The 12368-nt window shown below is 34.1% G+C and overlaps 1 protein-coding gene across 2 annotated transcripts in view; it reads right to left on the reverse strand.

Moving 5' to 3' along the window:
- Positions 1-1975: 1975 nt before the first annotated feature.
- Positions 1976-12368, reverse strand: part of LOC126746006 (uncharacterized) — a 63595-nt gene continuing 53202 nt past the window's right edge. For both annotated transcript variants that reach the window (XM_050454092.1, XM_050454093.1), the window contains 3 exons: positions 10105-10291; positions 9896-10048; positions 1976-2646 (listed from right to left, as the gene is read on the reverse strand). In XM_050454092.1, coding sequence (XP_050310049.1) covers positions 2092-2646; positions 9896-10048; positions 10105-10291 — 895 coding nt within the window. In that variant the 3' untranslated portion in view covers positions 1976-2091. The remainder of the gene's footprint in view (positions 2647-9895; positions 10049-10104; positions 10292-12368) is intronic.

Here is a 12368-nt window from a genome sequence, read left to right on the forward strand (position 1 = left end):
ACATTTAAAATAGATAGAAAGTAATTAAATGTAAGTTTCAGAAAGTTTTGTGGTCATCCATCGGCGTAGGTAAACTTAGTACCTAAATAATGAATAGAGAATTCGAACGCTATATACAGGTAAGCGCGATTTTTAAATCTAACACAAATTAGCATAATATGCTGTATTTCAAACATTATCAAAATCTCACATAATAAATTCATAATCCGTACTATACTGTATTTCAAATAGGTAGAGAGTAATTAAGTGTAAATTTCCGAGAGCGTTGTGGTCATCCATGGTAAATTGAGTAGTTAAAGAATAAAGTGAGAAAAAAAAGTAGGTTTCGAAACCTTTATAGAGAGTACAGGTAGGTACGATTCTTAAATATAACCCTTATTAGCATAATATTTAATATACCAATTTGGTATGTAATGTAAACGTCATGGTACGAATTTTCTTTTTGATGAGTTTTTTAAATTACTAAGATTTCAATTTGATTAAATTCATTCAACTGCCTGGAAGTAATCAAAATATTTGTCCCGATAGTAATATGGCCTGCAAGATCCCCTGACATAACACCGCTTGATTTTTTTACATGGGGATTCCTCAAAAATGTGGTATACTATAGATTATTGGTGAAAACTATGCGTCAAAAAAAGCGGTGGAATATTTGAACATTCACTTTAGTCCTTAAATGTTCATTTGCAGTATTTGTTATATAATTCTAATTAATAATTAATAGAAATATCAAAGCTTACTACCATGATATTTCTATTTTAATTATTTATCTTGACCGATTGAATTCACTCAACTGCCTGAAAGTAATCAAAATATTTTTTTGGGTAATTTTTCAAAAAAAAATTACATTTCTTGAGCATTTTCCGAAATAACAGAAAAGGTACGGTTATTTTGGGTATATTTTTTAAATAAGCGTTTTTGCTGAATATTTTCCCAAGTCACCTGAAATAAAAGGGGTTCAAGTAAATTGCCGAAAAAACCATCTGTGATAATTATTGTTTTGAAATTAATGCGTCCTGTATTTTCAGTCATTATAATCGCGATAGATAACCTTATTGAATCTAGTACTACAACAAATTTCTGGGTTGGTTGGTTATACGTTTTGTCATATATGAGAATGTGAAAGTACTACATGAATATCCTAAAGGGAAAAGTAGGTAAACCTTCTACAATAATTCCAGAAAATGTAAACTTTCTACTTAGATTAATTATTAATTAAAGAAATAATTAAAAATCCGGTTTGCGATTAAACCAGCAATTAAATGATTTTTCTTAATTGAATACTCTTTATTTTATTTAAATTACTTCGTATATATTTGATTTAATTTTTGGGATTCGTTAATGTCAGTTTTTTATATTGTTCATTTTATCGAACATTTGCAAGAATTTTGAATAAACTTTTCATTTGACACCAATGGTACCAAAAGTACAGGAGAAAATGCCACGGGTACGAAAGTAGAAAAATCTTAAAATGACGTCGAATATTTGGAATAAATTATTCTCAAGATTCATTGTATAAATTGATTTTAAATGCCTGTAATAACATAAATTTTTTTTTCAATATATAAGAAATTATTAAAAAAAAATTGAATTAACAATAGCCCTTACTTGATTTTCAATAATTCGTAAAGTAAATATCTTTCTTACAGTAGTACAGGCGAAACATGTATAATCCTTTGATCCTATATTTCTTTATAATGAATTCCATCTATTACTGTTTAAAAAACTTATAATTAATTAATTTCAAATGCTAATATAAGCATTAATATTTGGTTCATTGAAGAGTTTCACACCGTTAAATACATGGGTTTTATTTTAAACTTCGTCAAACATTTAGAATTTATTGAACATTTATATCAAGTTGAATCGAATCAGTCAACTTGCACGGGTTGTCCAATAAGAGCTTATTTACAAAACAAAAACGCAATTTTATATAAAAAAATATATATATTTAATCTTGTAGCATTATATAAAACTTATAACCAGGACTATCATTAATATCATAGCTACACTCTAATGACTAGTAATTAGTATTAAAAAAAAATAACAAAATAAACATCTAAACGCATAACATCCAACTCTAATCGCTTCTTACTTAATTAATCCAGCAAGTAACCTCAACTCTGGATTAATGTCGTTGAACTGGAACCCCTTTGAGTCCCTTTTAGTTTTATGCTCACTATGAACCGTTAAAGAAAACGGTCTGTACTGCCCCAATCCAGCAATCTTACTTGGCACCTTGCTACTACCATCGGGTGTGGAACGCAATAAAATATCCGGATGAGGAGTCGGTTTATTAAAAAGTACTAAACTCTTAAGAAAATCCTGATTCAATCCTGGATTTTCTGTGGTGTAAAGTGACTGTGACGATTGCGTCGGTAAATATTTGGGAGTAACCCTCGAAGATTCCCTAAATCCCCCCAAAATATTCTCTCCGGAGTTGTAGGATGGTGTTCCCGTGGGAGGGAGGTACGTGGTGGTACCCGGTGCTTTCTTTGGGGATAAAAATGTGTCGTAAATGTTCTCCCCCGATACGTAGTTGGTCTTTTGGGGGAGGCGTGTAGGTAAATAGGTCGTCGTTGGGGTCTGTGGAGTCGTCTGGATACCACTGAGAAGACGTTCGCCAGATTTAAAGTTGTCCAGTTTCTGAAACAAATTTGGGAGTTAAAGAAGTATGCAGGATCAGCCTCATACAATTGTCTATTCATTAACGTGATATAAGATGCTTATCACCTGTATTGTCCAGAGAAGACAAGACGTTTTTAGGGTAGCAATGAAATAGAAAATAGTCTTTTCTTTCCCTTTATAAATGTCATTTAAATTTCTTATGTAACTTAATTACACGAAATAATGTTCTCCATTCTGTATATGGGATTCGTACTGAGTAAGATGGTTTATGTCCACAGCTACGATTTGTCTATAATATGCTAATATTTATGCTGATTACAATAAAGTGTTTAATTGTATAATTATTATTTAAGTGAGAAGGTACGGACATATAAGACAACTGCCACAAGTCATCAAGGAAAATGAGAACATTCCACTGATTTGACAGTAATTAGAAGTTAAAGTACTTATACATTTATTCCAAGCACTTGAAGGTCTGTTCCAGGAAGGTAAGTCACTTTAACTCCCTTTAAAAGTCTATTCATGAACCCATTCCAGGAATGTAAGTCGCTTTTATTGTCTGGAAGAGTCTTCCAAGTATTCATCAACTCTTTCCAGGCACTAAGTGAAAAAAAAACCTTAACTATTTGAAAGTTTCTGTAAGTAAATAAGGCTCTTCAGGGAATTAAAATTAAAAAAATTAAAAAATTGTATTTTTTATGCAAAAGAGATTCTAAGAACCCCGAAAGTCAATATCAAATCTTGATACAAAAACGAAACTTTTTGGCGCCCAACAATTTGCTAAAAAATTACTGTGTGAAAGTTAGGCTAGATTTAGGTGTCTCTGATTATTCTTAGCTGTATCTCTTCAGACTTGACATTATTCCAAGAAAAGTGAAAAATCAGCCTAATCTTCTAAAGGTCTATTCCAGGAATCTGAGTTACTTTGATTGCCTGTAAGAGTCCTCTAAGTATTCATAAACTTATTCCAAGCACTTTGAAAATCTATTTCAGGCATCTGAATCACTTCGACTGCCTGTAAAAGTCTCATCATTATTCTAGGCACTTGAAGGTAACCTAAGAGCTTATTCAAGAAGTTTCAGTTACTTTGAGTACCAGCAACAATCTTTTAAGACTTCACAAACCTCTTCTAGGTCCTTGAAGGAAATTTAAGGGTCTATTCCAAGAATCTGAATTACTTCAACTGCCTATAAAGGTCTCGTAAGTACTCATTAACTTATTAAAAATTTGAGACACTTTGACTGCCTGTAAGAGTCCTTTAATTACTCTTAAACCTAATCAAAGTACTTGATGTGAAGTAAAAGTATTCCTGTGGGGTCCAGAAGACTTTAAGAACCCGTAGAGAAGAACAGAGTACCTGGAAGAAGAGAAATATTCCTTAGAATCCTTTAAGGGATTTCTTGGGAAGAGCAGAATGCCTATAAGAGTAGGTCTGTTCTTCTGATAGATATGCAGAAGCAGTTGAGTGCCTGGAAGAATATATTTACTCTTCCAGGCATTTAATTAACTTACTGCTTCAATATAAGCGTAAAATTTTGATACGAGAACGAAACTTTTTGGCGCCCAACAATTTGCTAAACAATTACTGTGTGAAAGTTAGGCTAGATTTAGGTGTCTGATATTTTATAGACTCATGGAATTTACTCTACATTTAGGACTTATGGTTAATTATTCAGTTGAATAAGATTATTCTTAGCTGTAACTCTTCAGACTTGACATTATTACAAGAGAAGTGAAAAATCAGCTTAATCTTCTGAGGGTCTATTCCAGAAATCTGAGTTACTTTGATTGCCTGTAAGAGTCCTCTAAGTATTCAAAAACTTATTCCAGGCAGTTAAAGGTAATTTGAAAATCTATTTCAGGCATCTGAGTCACTTCGACTGCCTGTAAAAGTCTCATCATTATTCTAGGCACTTGAAGGTAACCTAAGAGCCTATTCAAGGAGTTTCAGCTACTTTGAGTACCAGCAACAGTCTTTTAAAACTTCGTAAACTTTTTCCAGGTCCTTGAAGGAAATTTGAGGGTCTATTCCAAGAATCTGAATTACCTCAAGTACCTATAAAAGTCTCGTAAGTACTCATTAAGTTATTAGAAATCTGAGTCACTTTGACTGCCTGTAAGAGTCTTTTAATTACTCTTAAACCTAATCAAAGTACTTAATGTGAATTAAAAGTATTCCTGTAGAGTCCAGAAGACTTTAAGAACCCGTAGAGAAGAACAGAGTACCTGGAAGAAGAGAAATATTCCTTAGAATCCTTTAAGGGATTTCTTGGGAAGAGCAGAATGCCTATAAGAGTAGGTCTGTTCTTCTGATAGATATGCAGAAGCAGTTGAGTGCCTGGAAGAATATATTTACTCTTCCAGGCATTTAATTAACTTACTGCTTCAATATAAGCGTAAAATTTTGATACGAGAACGAAACTTTTTGGCGCCCAACAATTTGCTAAACAATTACTGTGTGAAAGTTAGGCTAGATTTAGGTGTCTGATATTTTATAAACTCATGGAATTCACTCTACATTTAGCACTAATGGTTAATTCTTCAGTTGAATACGATTATTCTTAGCTGTATCTCTTCAGACTTGACATTATTCCAAGAAAAGTGAAAAATCAGCCTAATCTTCTAAAGGTCTATTCCAGGAATCTGAGTTACTTTGATTGCCTGTAAGAGTCCTCTAAGTATTCATAAACTTATTCCAAGCACTTTGAAAATCTATTTCAGGTATCTGAATCACTTCAACTGCCTGTGCAAGTCTCATCATTATTCTAGGCGCTCGAAGGTAACCTAAGAGCCTATTCAAGGAGTTTCAGCTACTTTGAGTACCAGCAACAGTCTTTTAAGACTTCATAAACTTTTTCCAGGTCCTTGAAAGAAATTTGAGGGCCATTCCAAGAATCTGAATTACTTTAACTGCCTATAAAAGTCTCGTAAGTACTCATTAACTTATTAAAAATCTGAGTTACTTTGACTGCCTGTAACAAGCCTTTAATTATTCTTAAACCTAATCAAAGTACTTGATGTGGGGTTCAGAAGACTTTAAGAACTCTTAGCGAAGAACAGAGTACCTGGAAAAAGAGAAATATTCCTTAGAATCTTTTAAGGGATTTCTTGGGAAGAGCAGAATGCCTATAAGAGTAGGTCTTTTCTTCTGATAGATATGCAGAAGCAGTTGAGTGCCTGGAAGAATATATTTACTCTTCCAGGCACTCCTGTCTGTTAAGATATTCTTGAGGGAAGCATAGAGCAGTGAGTAAGTACTCATAAGCTTATTCCAGACACTTAATTAACTTACTGCTTAAAAGAAACTGAATCTGAAAGTTTCTGTAAGTAAATAAGGCTCTTCAGGGCATTAAAATAAAAAAAGATAAAATATTGTAGATTCTAAGAACCCCGAAACTCACTTAGTATTATTTGATACGTAAACAAAACTTTTTGGCGCCCAACAATTTGCTTAACAATTACTGTGTGGAAGTTAAGCTAGATTAAGGTGTCTCTGATATTTTATAGACTCATGGAATTCACTCTACATTTAGCATTCATTATTCGATCGCAAACAAATCATATATTTTACCGTATACTGCCGTACTTCGGGATCAGTCAATGACCACTAAACGCTGTGTAGTATTCGATGCAAGCGCGAAAACAGATACCAATGTACCTTTTAATGACTAAGAAAAAACGTATTAAGTGCCGACATAAAAATGATGTATCGATATTAAAATTGATCCAGATGAACGTCGCTATCAAAAAATTGTATGGCGTGAGAATTCCGATGAAGAAATGAAAGTTTATGAATTAAACACGGTTACTTATGGAACATCGAGTGCACCCTTTCAGGCAACGCGATGTTTGAACGAATTGGCGAATCAGAATTGAGTGTCCATTCCAGGCATTTGAGTCACTTTAACTGCCTGGAAGTGTCTTCTAATTATCCCTGAGCCTCTTTCAGGCACTTAAGGATAATTTGAGTGTTTATTACAGGCATCTGAGTTACTTTTGCCTTATACATTTATTCCAGGCACTTGAATGTAATTTGAGTGTTTATTCGAGGCATTGAGTCAATTTGACTGCCTGGAAGTATCATCTAATTGTCCCTTAACATCTTCCAGGCACTTTAAGATAATTTAAGGGTTTATTTTAGGCCTGTGAGTTATTTCGACTATCTGTAAAACTCTCATAAGTACTTATAGGCTTCTTGGTCACATAAGTTCTCATTAACTTATTCCAAGCACTTGAAGAACGTAATTTGTGCGTTTATGCCAGGAATCTTAGCTAAGTAAGAATCTTCGAAGTATGCATAAGTTTATTCCAGGCACTTGAAGGTAATTTGTGAATCTATTTCAATAGTCTAAGGTACATTGACTGCCTGTAAGAATCGCCTTAGTACTCATAAACTTATTCGAGGCACTTAAAAGTAATTTATCGTAAAAGTATTCCTGTGGGGTCCAGAAGACATTTTAAGGACTCCTAGGAGAGAACAGAATGCCTGGAAGAATATATTTACTCTTCCAGGCACTCCTATTTATTGAAATCTTCCTGAGGAAAGCATAGAATAGTGAATAATTACTCAATAATTTTTTCCAGGCACTAAAAGGTAATCTGAGGGTCTAATCCAGGAATTTGAATCACTCTGACTGCCTGTAAGAGTCCATTATTTACTCATAAACTTATTCTAGGTCCTTGAAGGTTACCTAAGGGTTTATTCCAGGCATCTGAGTCACTATGACTGCCTGGAAGGGTCTTCTAATTATCCCTGAGCCTCTTCCAGGCACTTAAAGATAATCCGAGTGTTTATTACAGGCATCTGAGTTACTTTTGCCTCATACATTTATTCCAGGCGCTTAAAGGTAATCTGAAGATCTATTCTATGAGTCTGACTGGCTATAAAGGTCTTCTACGTACTCATAAATTTATTCCAGGCACTTGAATGTAATTTGAGTGTCTATTCGGGGCATCGAGTCAATTTGACTGCCTGGAAGTATCTTCTAATTGTCCCTTAACCTCTTCCAGGAACTTTAAGATAATTTGAAGGTTAAGCTTCTTTGTCTCATAAGTACTCACTAACTTATTCCAAGCACTTAAAGAACGTATTATGCCAGGAATCTGAGCTAAGTATTCATAAGTTTATTCCAGGCACTTGAAGGTAATTTGAGAATCTATTCCAATAGTCTAAGGTACATTGACTGCCTGTAAGAGTCGCCTTAATACTCATAAACTTATTTTAAGAGTTTATTTTAGGAATCTGGGTCACTTCAACTGCCTGTAAGAATCCTTTAATTACTTATAAACTTATTCGAAAAATTTGAAAGTAATTTATCGTAAAAGTATTCCTGTGAGGTCCAGAAGACATTTTAAGGACTCCTAGGAGAGAACAGAATGCCTGGAAGAATATATTTACTCTTCCAGGCACTCCTATTTATTGAAATCTTCCTGAGGAAAGCATAGAATAGTGAATAATTACTCAATAATTTTTTCCAGGCACTAAAAGGTAATCTGAGGGTCTAATCCAGGAATTTGAATCACTCTGACTGCCTGTAAGAGTCCATTATTTACTCATAAACTTATTCTAGGTTCTTGAAGGTTACTTAAGGGTTTATTCCAGGGTCTTCTAATCCCTGAGCCTCTTCCAGGCACTTAAAGATAATCCGAGTGTTTATTACAGGCATCTGAGTTACTTTTGCCTCATACATTTATTCCAGGTGCTTAAAGGTAATCTGAAGATCTATTCTATGAGTCTGACTGGCTATAAAGGTCTTCTACGTACTCATAAATTTATTCCAGGCACTTGAATGTAATTTGAGTGTCTATTCGGGGCATCGAGTCAATTTGACTGCCTGGAAGTATCTTCTAATTGTCCCTCAACCTCTTCCAAGCACTTTAAGATAATTTGAGGGTTTATTTTAGACATAAGCTTCTTTGTCTCATAAGTACTCATCAACTTATTCCAAGCACTTGAAAAACGTATTATGCCAGGAATCTGAGCTAAGTATTCATAAGTTTATTCCAGGCACTTGAGGGTAATTTGAGAATCTATTCCAATAGTCTAAGGTACATTGACCGCCTGTAAGAGTCGCCTTAGTACTCATAAACTTATTTTAAGCATTTTGAGGGTTTATTCCAGGAATCTGGGTCACTTCAACTGCCTGTAAGAATCCTTTAATTACTTTTAAACTTATTTGAGGCACTTGAAAGTAATTTGAGGTAGGAGTATTCCTGTGGGATCCATTTTAAGAACTCCCAGGAAAGGACAGAATGCCTGGAAGGAGAGAAATATTTTGTATGAGGACTTTTTCTTTAAAGGACTTTTTGAGAAGAGCAGAATTTATTCTTCCAGGCCCTAGTATTTGTTGGGATCTTCCTGAGGAAAGCATATACCAGTGAGTAATTACTCATTAATTTTTTTCAGGCCCTTAAAGGTCATCTCAGGGTCTAATCCAGGAATTTGAGTCACTTTGACTGCCTGTAAGAGTCCATTATTTACTCATAAACTTATTCTAGGTCCTTGAAGGTTACTTTAGGGTTTATTCCAGGCATCTGAGTCACTTTGACTGCCTGGAAGTATCTTCTAATTATTCTTAATAATTTTCCAGGCACTTAACGATAATTTGAAGGTTTATTTCAGGAGTTTCAGTCAATCTGACCTGTAAGAGTCTCAGAACAGTTTTTTTTCCAAAAAAAAGGACATTACCCAAATAATTCAAAATTTATGGAAATTCACGTATTATTGTACTTTTAACTATTCAATTTTTTAACGTTGTATTTTCAATAATCAAAATTACTGTTAAATTTATATTATTCTCTAATTCTTAGAGCTTTTATGCAATTAAAACGATTTAATAAGAATAATAATATTATTACATCATTAAATCTTAAAGGGCGAATTTTAGGTTGTTTAGTTTCCCTAAACTGCTACTCCTAAATTAATCCTTATTATTACCTAAATTAATAAAATACAGTATAGGCCATCTAAATATAAACAATAGCGTTTACATATTTACCAATAAACAAATAAAATTATATATTATCTGGTTATTGCTGGTCAATTTTAGTCATAAAATTAATAACGGGCGTCACCAATTAAAATGTAAAAAACCGAAAAGTTTATGCTATACATCAAATAACATCCAGGTGATTCAGTTTGTATTTAAATTTGCCCATCTCGTACAACAAATGTACGTTTCATACATATACGTGGGTCATTTCTGCACTGTTCAATCTATTGGACTAATTCTTAAAAAGAAAAACTCATTCACGACCCTTAATTTACCTTTTTAGGTTCCAAAATCGGACTGTCCTCTTGTTCACCCTCGTTCGGTCTATACTGTCCCGAATTGTCTGGTTTATAAGACCCGGACGTATCATCCTTGTATTGACCGTCGTCGATTGGTTGTCCAGGGATCCATGGCGTGAACGGAGGAATCTGATTTAAAAGAAGACAATTTAATATAACTCACTTATTTATTTTTCTTAACGGACCTTTAAGTGGTCTCCCTCTGGATGGAATCCCGCTTCGTCAGCTACGTAGTTGACGGTGTAAATTTTACCATCCGCTCCCGGATATGTAAACGAGCCTTTTACCAAAGCTGCTTTATTGGTTTCGTCGTGTATCGATGGTATTTCGTCTCCGGTTTCGTCCCTTTTGATACCGTTACTGGTTTCAAAACTAACATAAAAAGTTCAGTCAGCAATTTTAATTTTATTGTCTAGGCACAGAGAAAATTAGGGATAAATATTGTATATAAAGATTGAAAATACGTGGGTCTAGCTTTTCTGATTTTATTTACTAATTAAATTAATTTCCCAAAATATAAATCTTATGGTTACAACATCACAAGGTAATAGAAGCACTTTCAAAGGTCAAAATAGCAGGCATCTTCTTCTAGTAAATAACTATGGCGTTATGTAACATGGCGAGTTCTGAATTTGACCCACTAAGTCGCAACGTGGTCCAAAGAGCCTGCGGGGGCAGATGAATAATTTATCTATTCATGAAATATTTATGCGAAGATATTATAATGAGAGTAGTAACATAATATCTATTAATTAGTCGGTTTCTAAAAGGTTTAATGCTTTCAAGTCATGCCTAATTTAACATTAATAATGTAACGAAATTCGGGAGCTCACTTCTATTGTCAACGTCAAAAACAGTAACATAACTCGTTTTGAATGTCGTTTAATTGCTTCCAGGGTAAAAACTGACTAGACAATTAAAAACTGAATGGAGCGTGTCCATTTTTAAAACCCGATGGAACAGTTTTGAAATATTTAGAATTCTCTTCATTGTTTTTAGAAAAATACTAACAGTCAAAGCAAGCAAGTATAGAAATTCTAGAAAATTAAAACTACAGAGATTTACAATAATATAACCTAAATTGGGGTCCTCAAACAAGATGACCTACTTAAAAACTAGACACTATAGATAAAAATAATAAACCAAACGTAAGTAGAACCCCAACGAAACCCTACGAATCAACTTTAACTACAGAATACTAATAAAACAGTACAAAAACTAGAAGAATAGTTTGCGTATTTACATTTTCATAATAATAATATCTGTAGGGTACTACTACGGTTGAATTCTTAAACGTGTACCGTGCTTTCCAAATCTAGAGAAAACCCATAAACTCACTCATTAAAATGCAAAAAGACTTGCACAATTGTTTACGTAATTATTATGATTCCTTGCATTAATGCTCAATATTTCTAGATCCCCATTAATAATTAATTCCTTATGGTCCAAATATTATAAATTTGCGTATCGTCAGCAAATGTCCTTTGCGGCTTACAGAACTTAAGCGAATTTAAAATGTCTAAAGTATAAATTAAACAGTAAAAGTCTCAAAATAGAACCCTGAGGACTACAACACATCAAAAACGAGGTCGAAAAATAATTTTTTCGAATATTCAATGTGCTCTCATTCCCTTAGTTCTGGTCGGATCCTGTTATAACCCGGTGTTTTCGTAATCTAGGTAACCCAAATAAGACGCTGGTATACTTAGTTTGATTTCGAAAAAAATCAATTTTTGGTGAAAAAATTCGGTACGGGGGGGTATACTTGAAAAATGAAAAATCCCAAACTTTGGAGGTCGATATCTCGACTTCTATGGGTCCTATCGGGAAAATTCCAACGGTTTTGTCTTAGTTTCGTCGTTCTGAATCCAACGAGACCATCCACAAAGTCGTAGCTTTTATAATAGCTGAGATATGGCATTTTTGATGCCCATTTTTGGCCTCAAAAACGGACGTCGAAAACGACTTTTTCAGGATTTTCAAAGTGCTCTCATTCCCTTAGTTCTGCTCGGATCCTGTTATAACCCGGTGTTTTCGTAATCTAGGTGACCCAGATAAGACGCTGGTATACTTAGTTTGATTTCGAAAAAAATCAATTTTTGGTGAAAAAATTCGATACGGGGGGGTATACCCGAAAAATGAAAAATTCCAAACTTTGAAGGTCGATATCTCGGCTTCTATGAGAGCTATCGGGAAAATTCCAACGGTTTTGTCTTAGTTTCGCTGTTTTGAATCCAACAAGACCATCCGCAAGGTCGTAGCTCTTCTAATAGTTGAGATATGGCATTTTGGATGCCCATTTTTGGCCTCAAAAACGGACGTCGAAAACGACTTTTTCAGGATTTTCAAAGTGCTCTCATTCCCTTAGTTCTGCTCGGATCCTGTTATAACCCGGTGTTTTCGTAATCTAGGTGACTTAAATAAGACGCTGGTATACTTAGTTTGATTT

This window comes from Anthonomus grandis, chromosome 16, assembly GCF_022605725.1.
Source record: "Anthonomus grandis grandis chromosome 16, icAntGran1.3, whole genome shotgun sequence".
Lineage (NCBI taxonomy): Eukaryota > Metazoa > Arthropoda > Insecta > Coleoptera > Curculionidae > Anthonomus > Anthonomus grandis.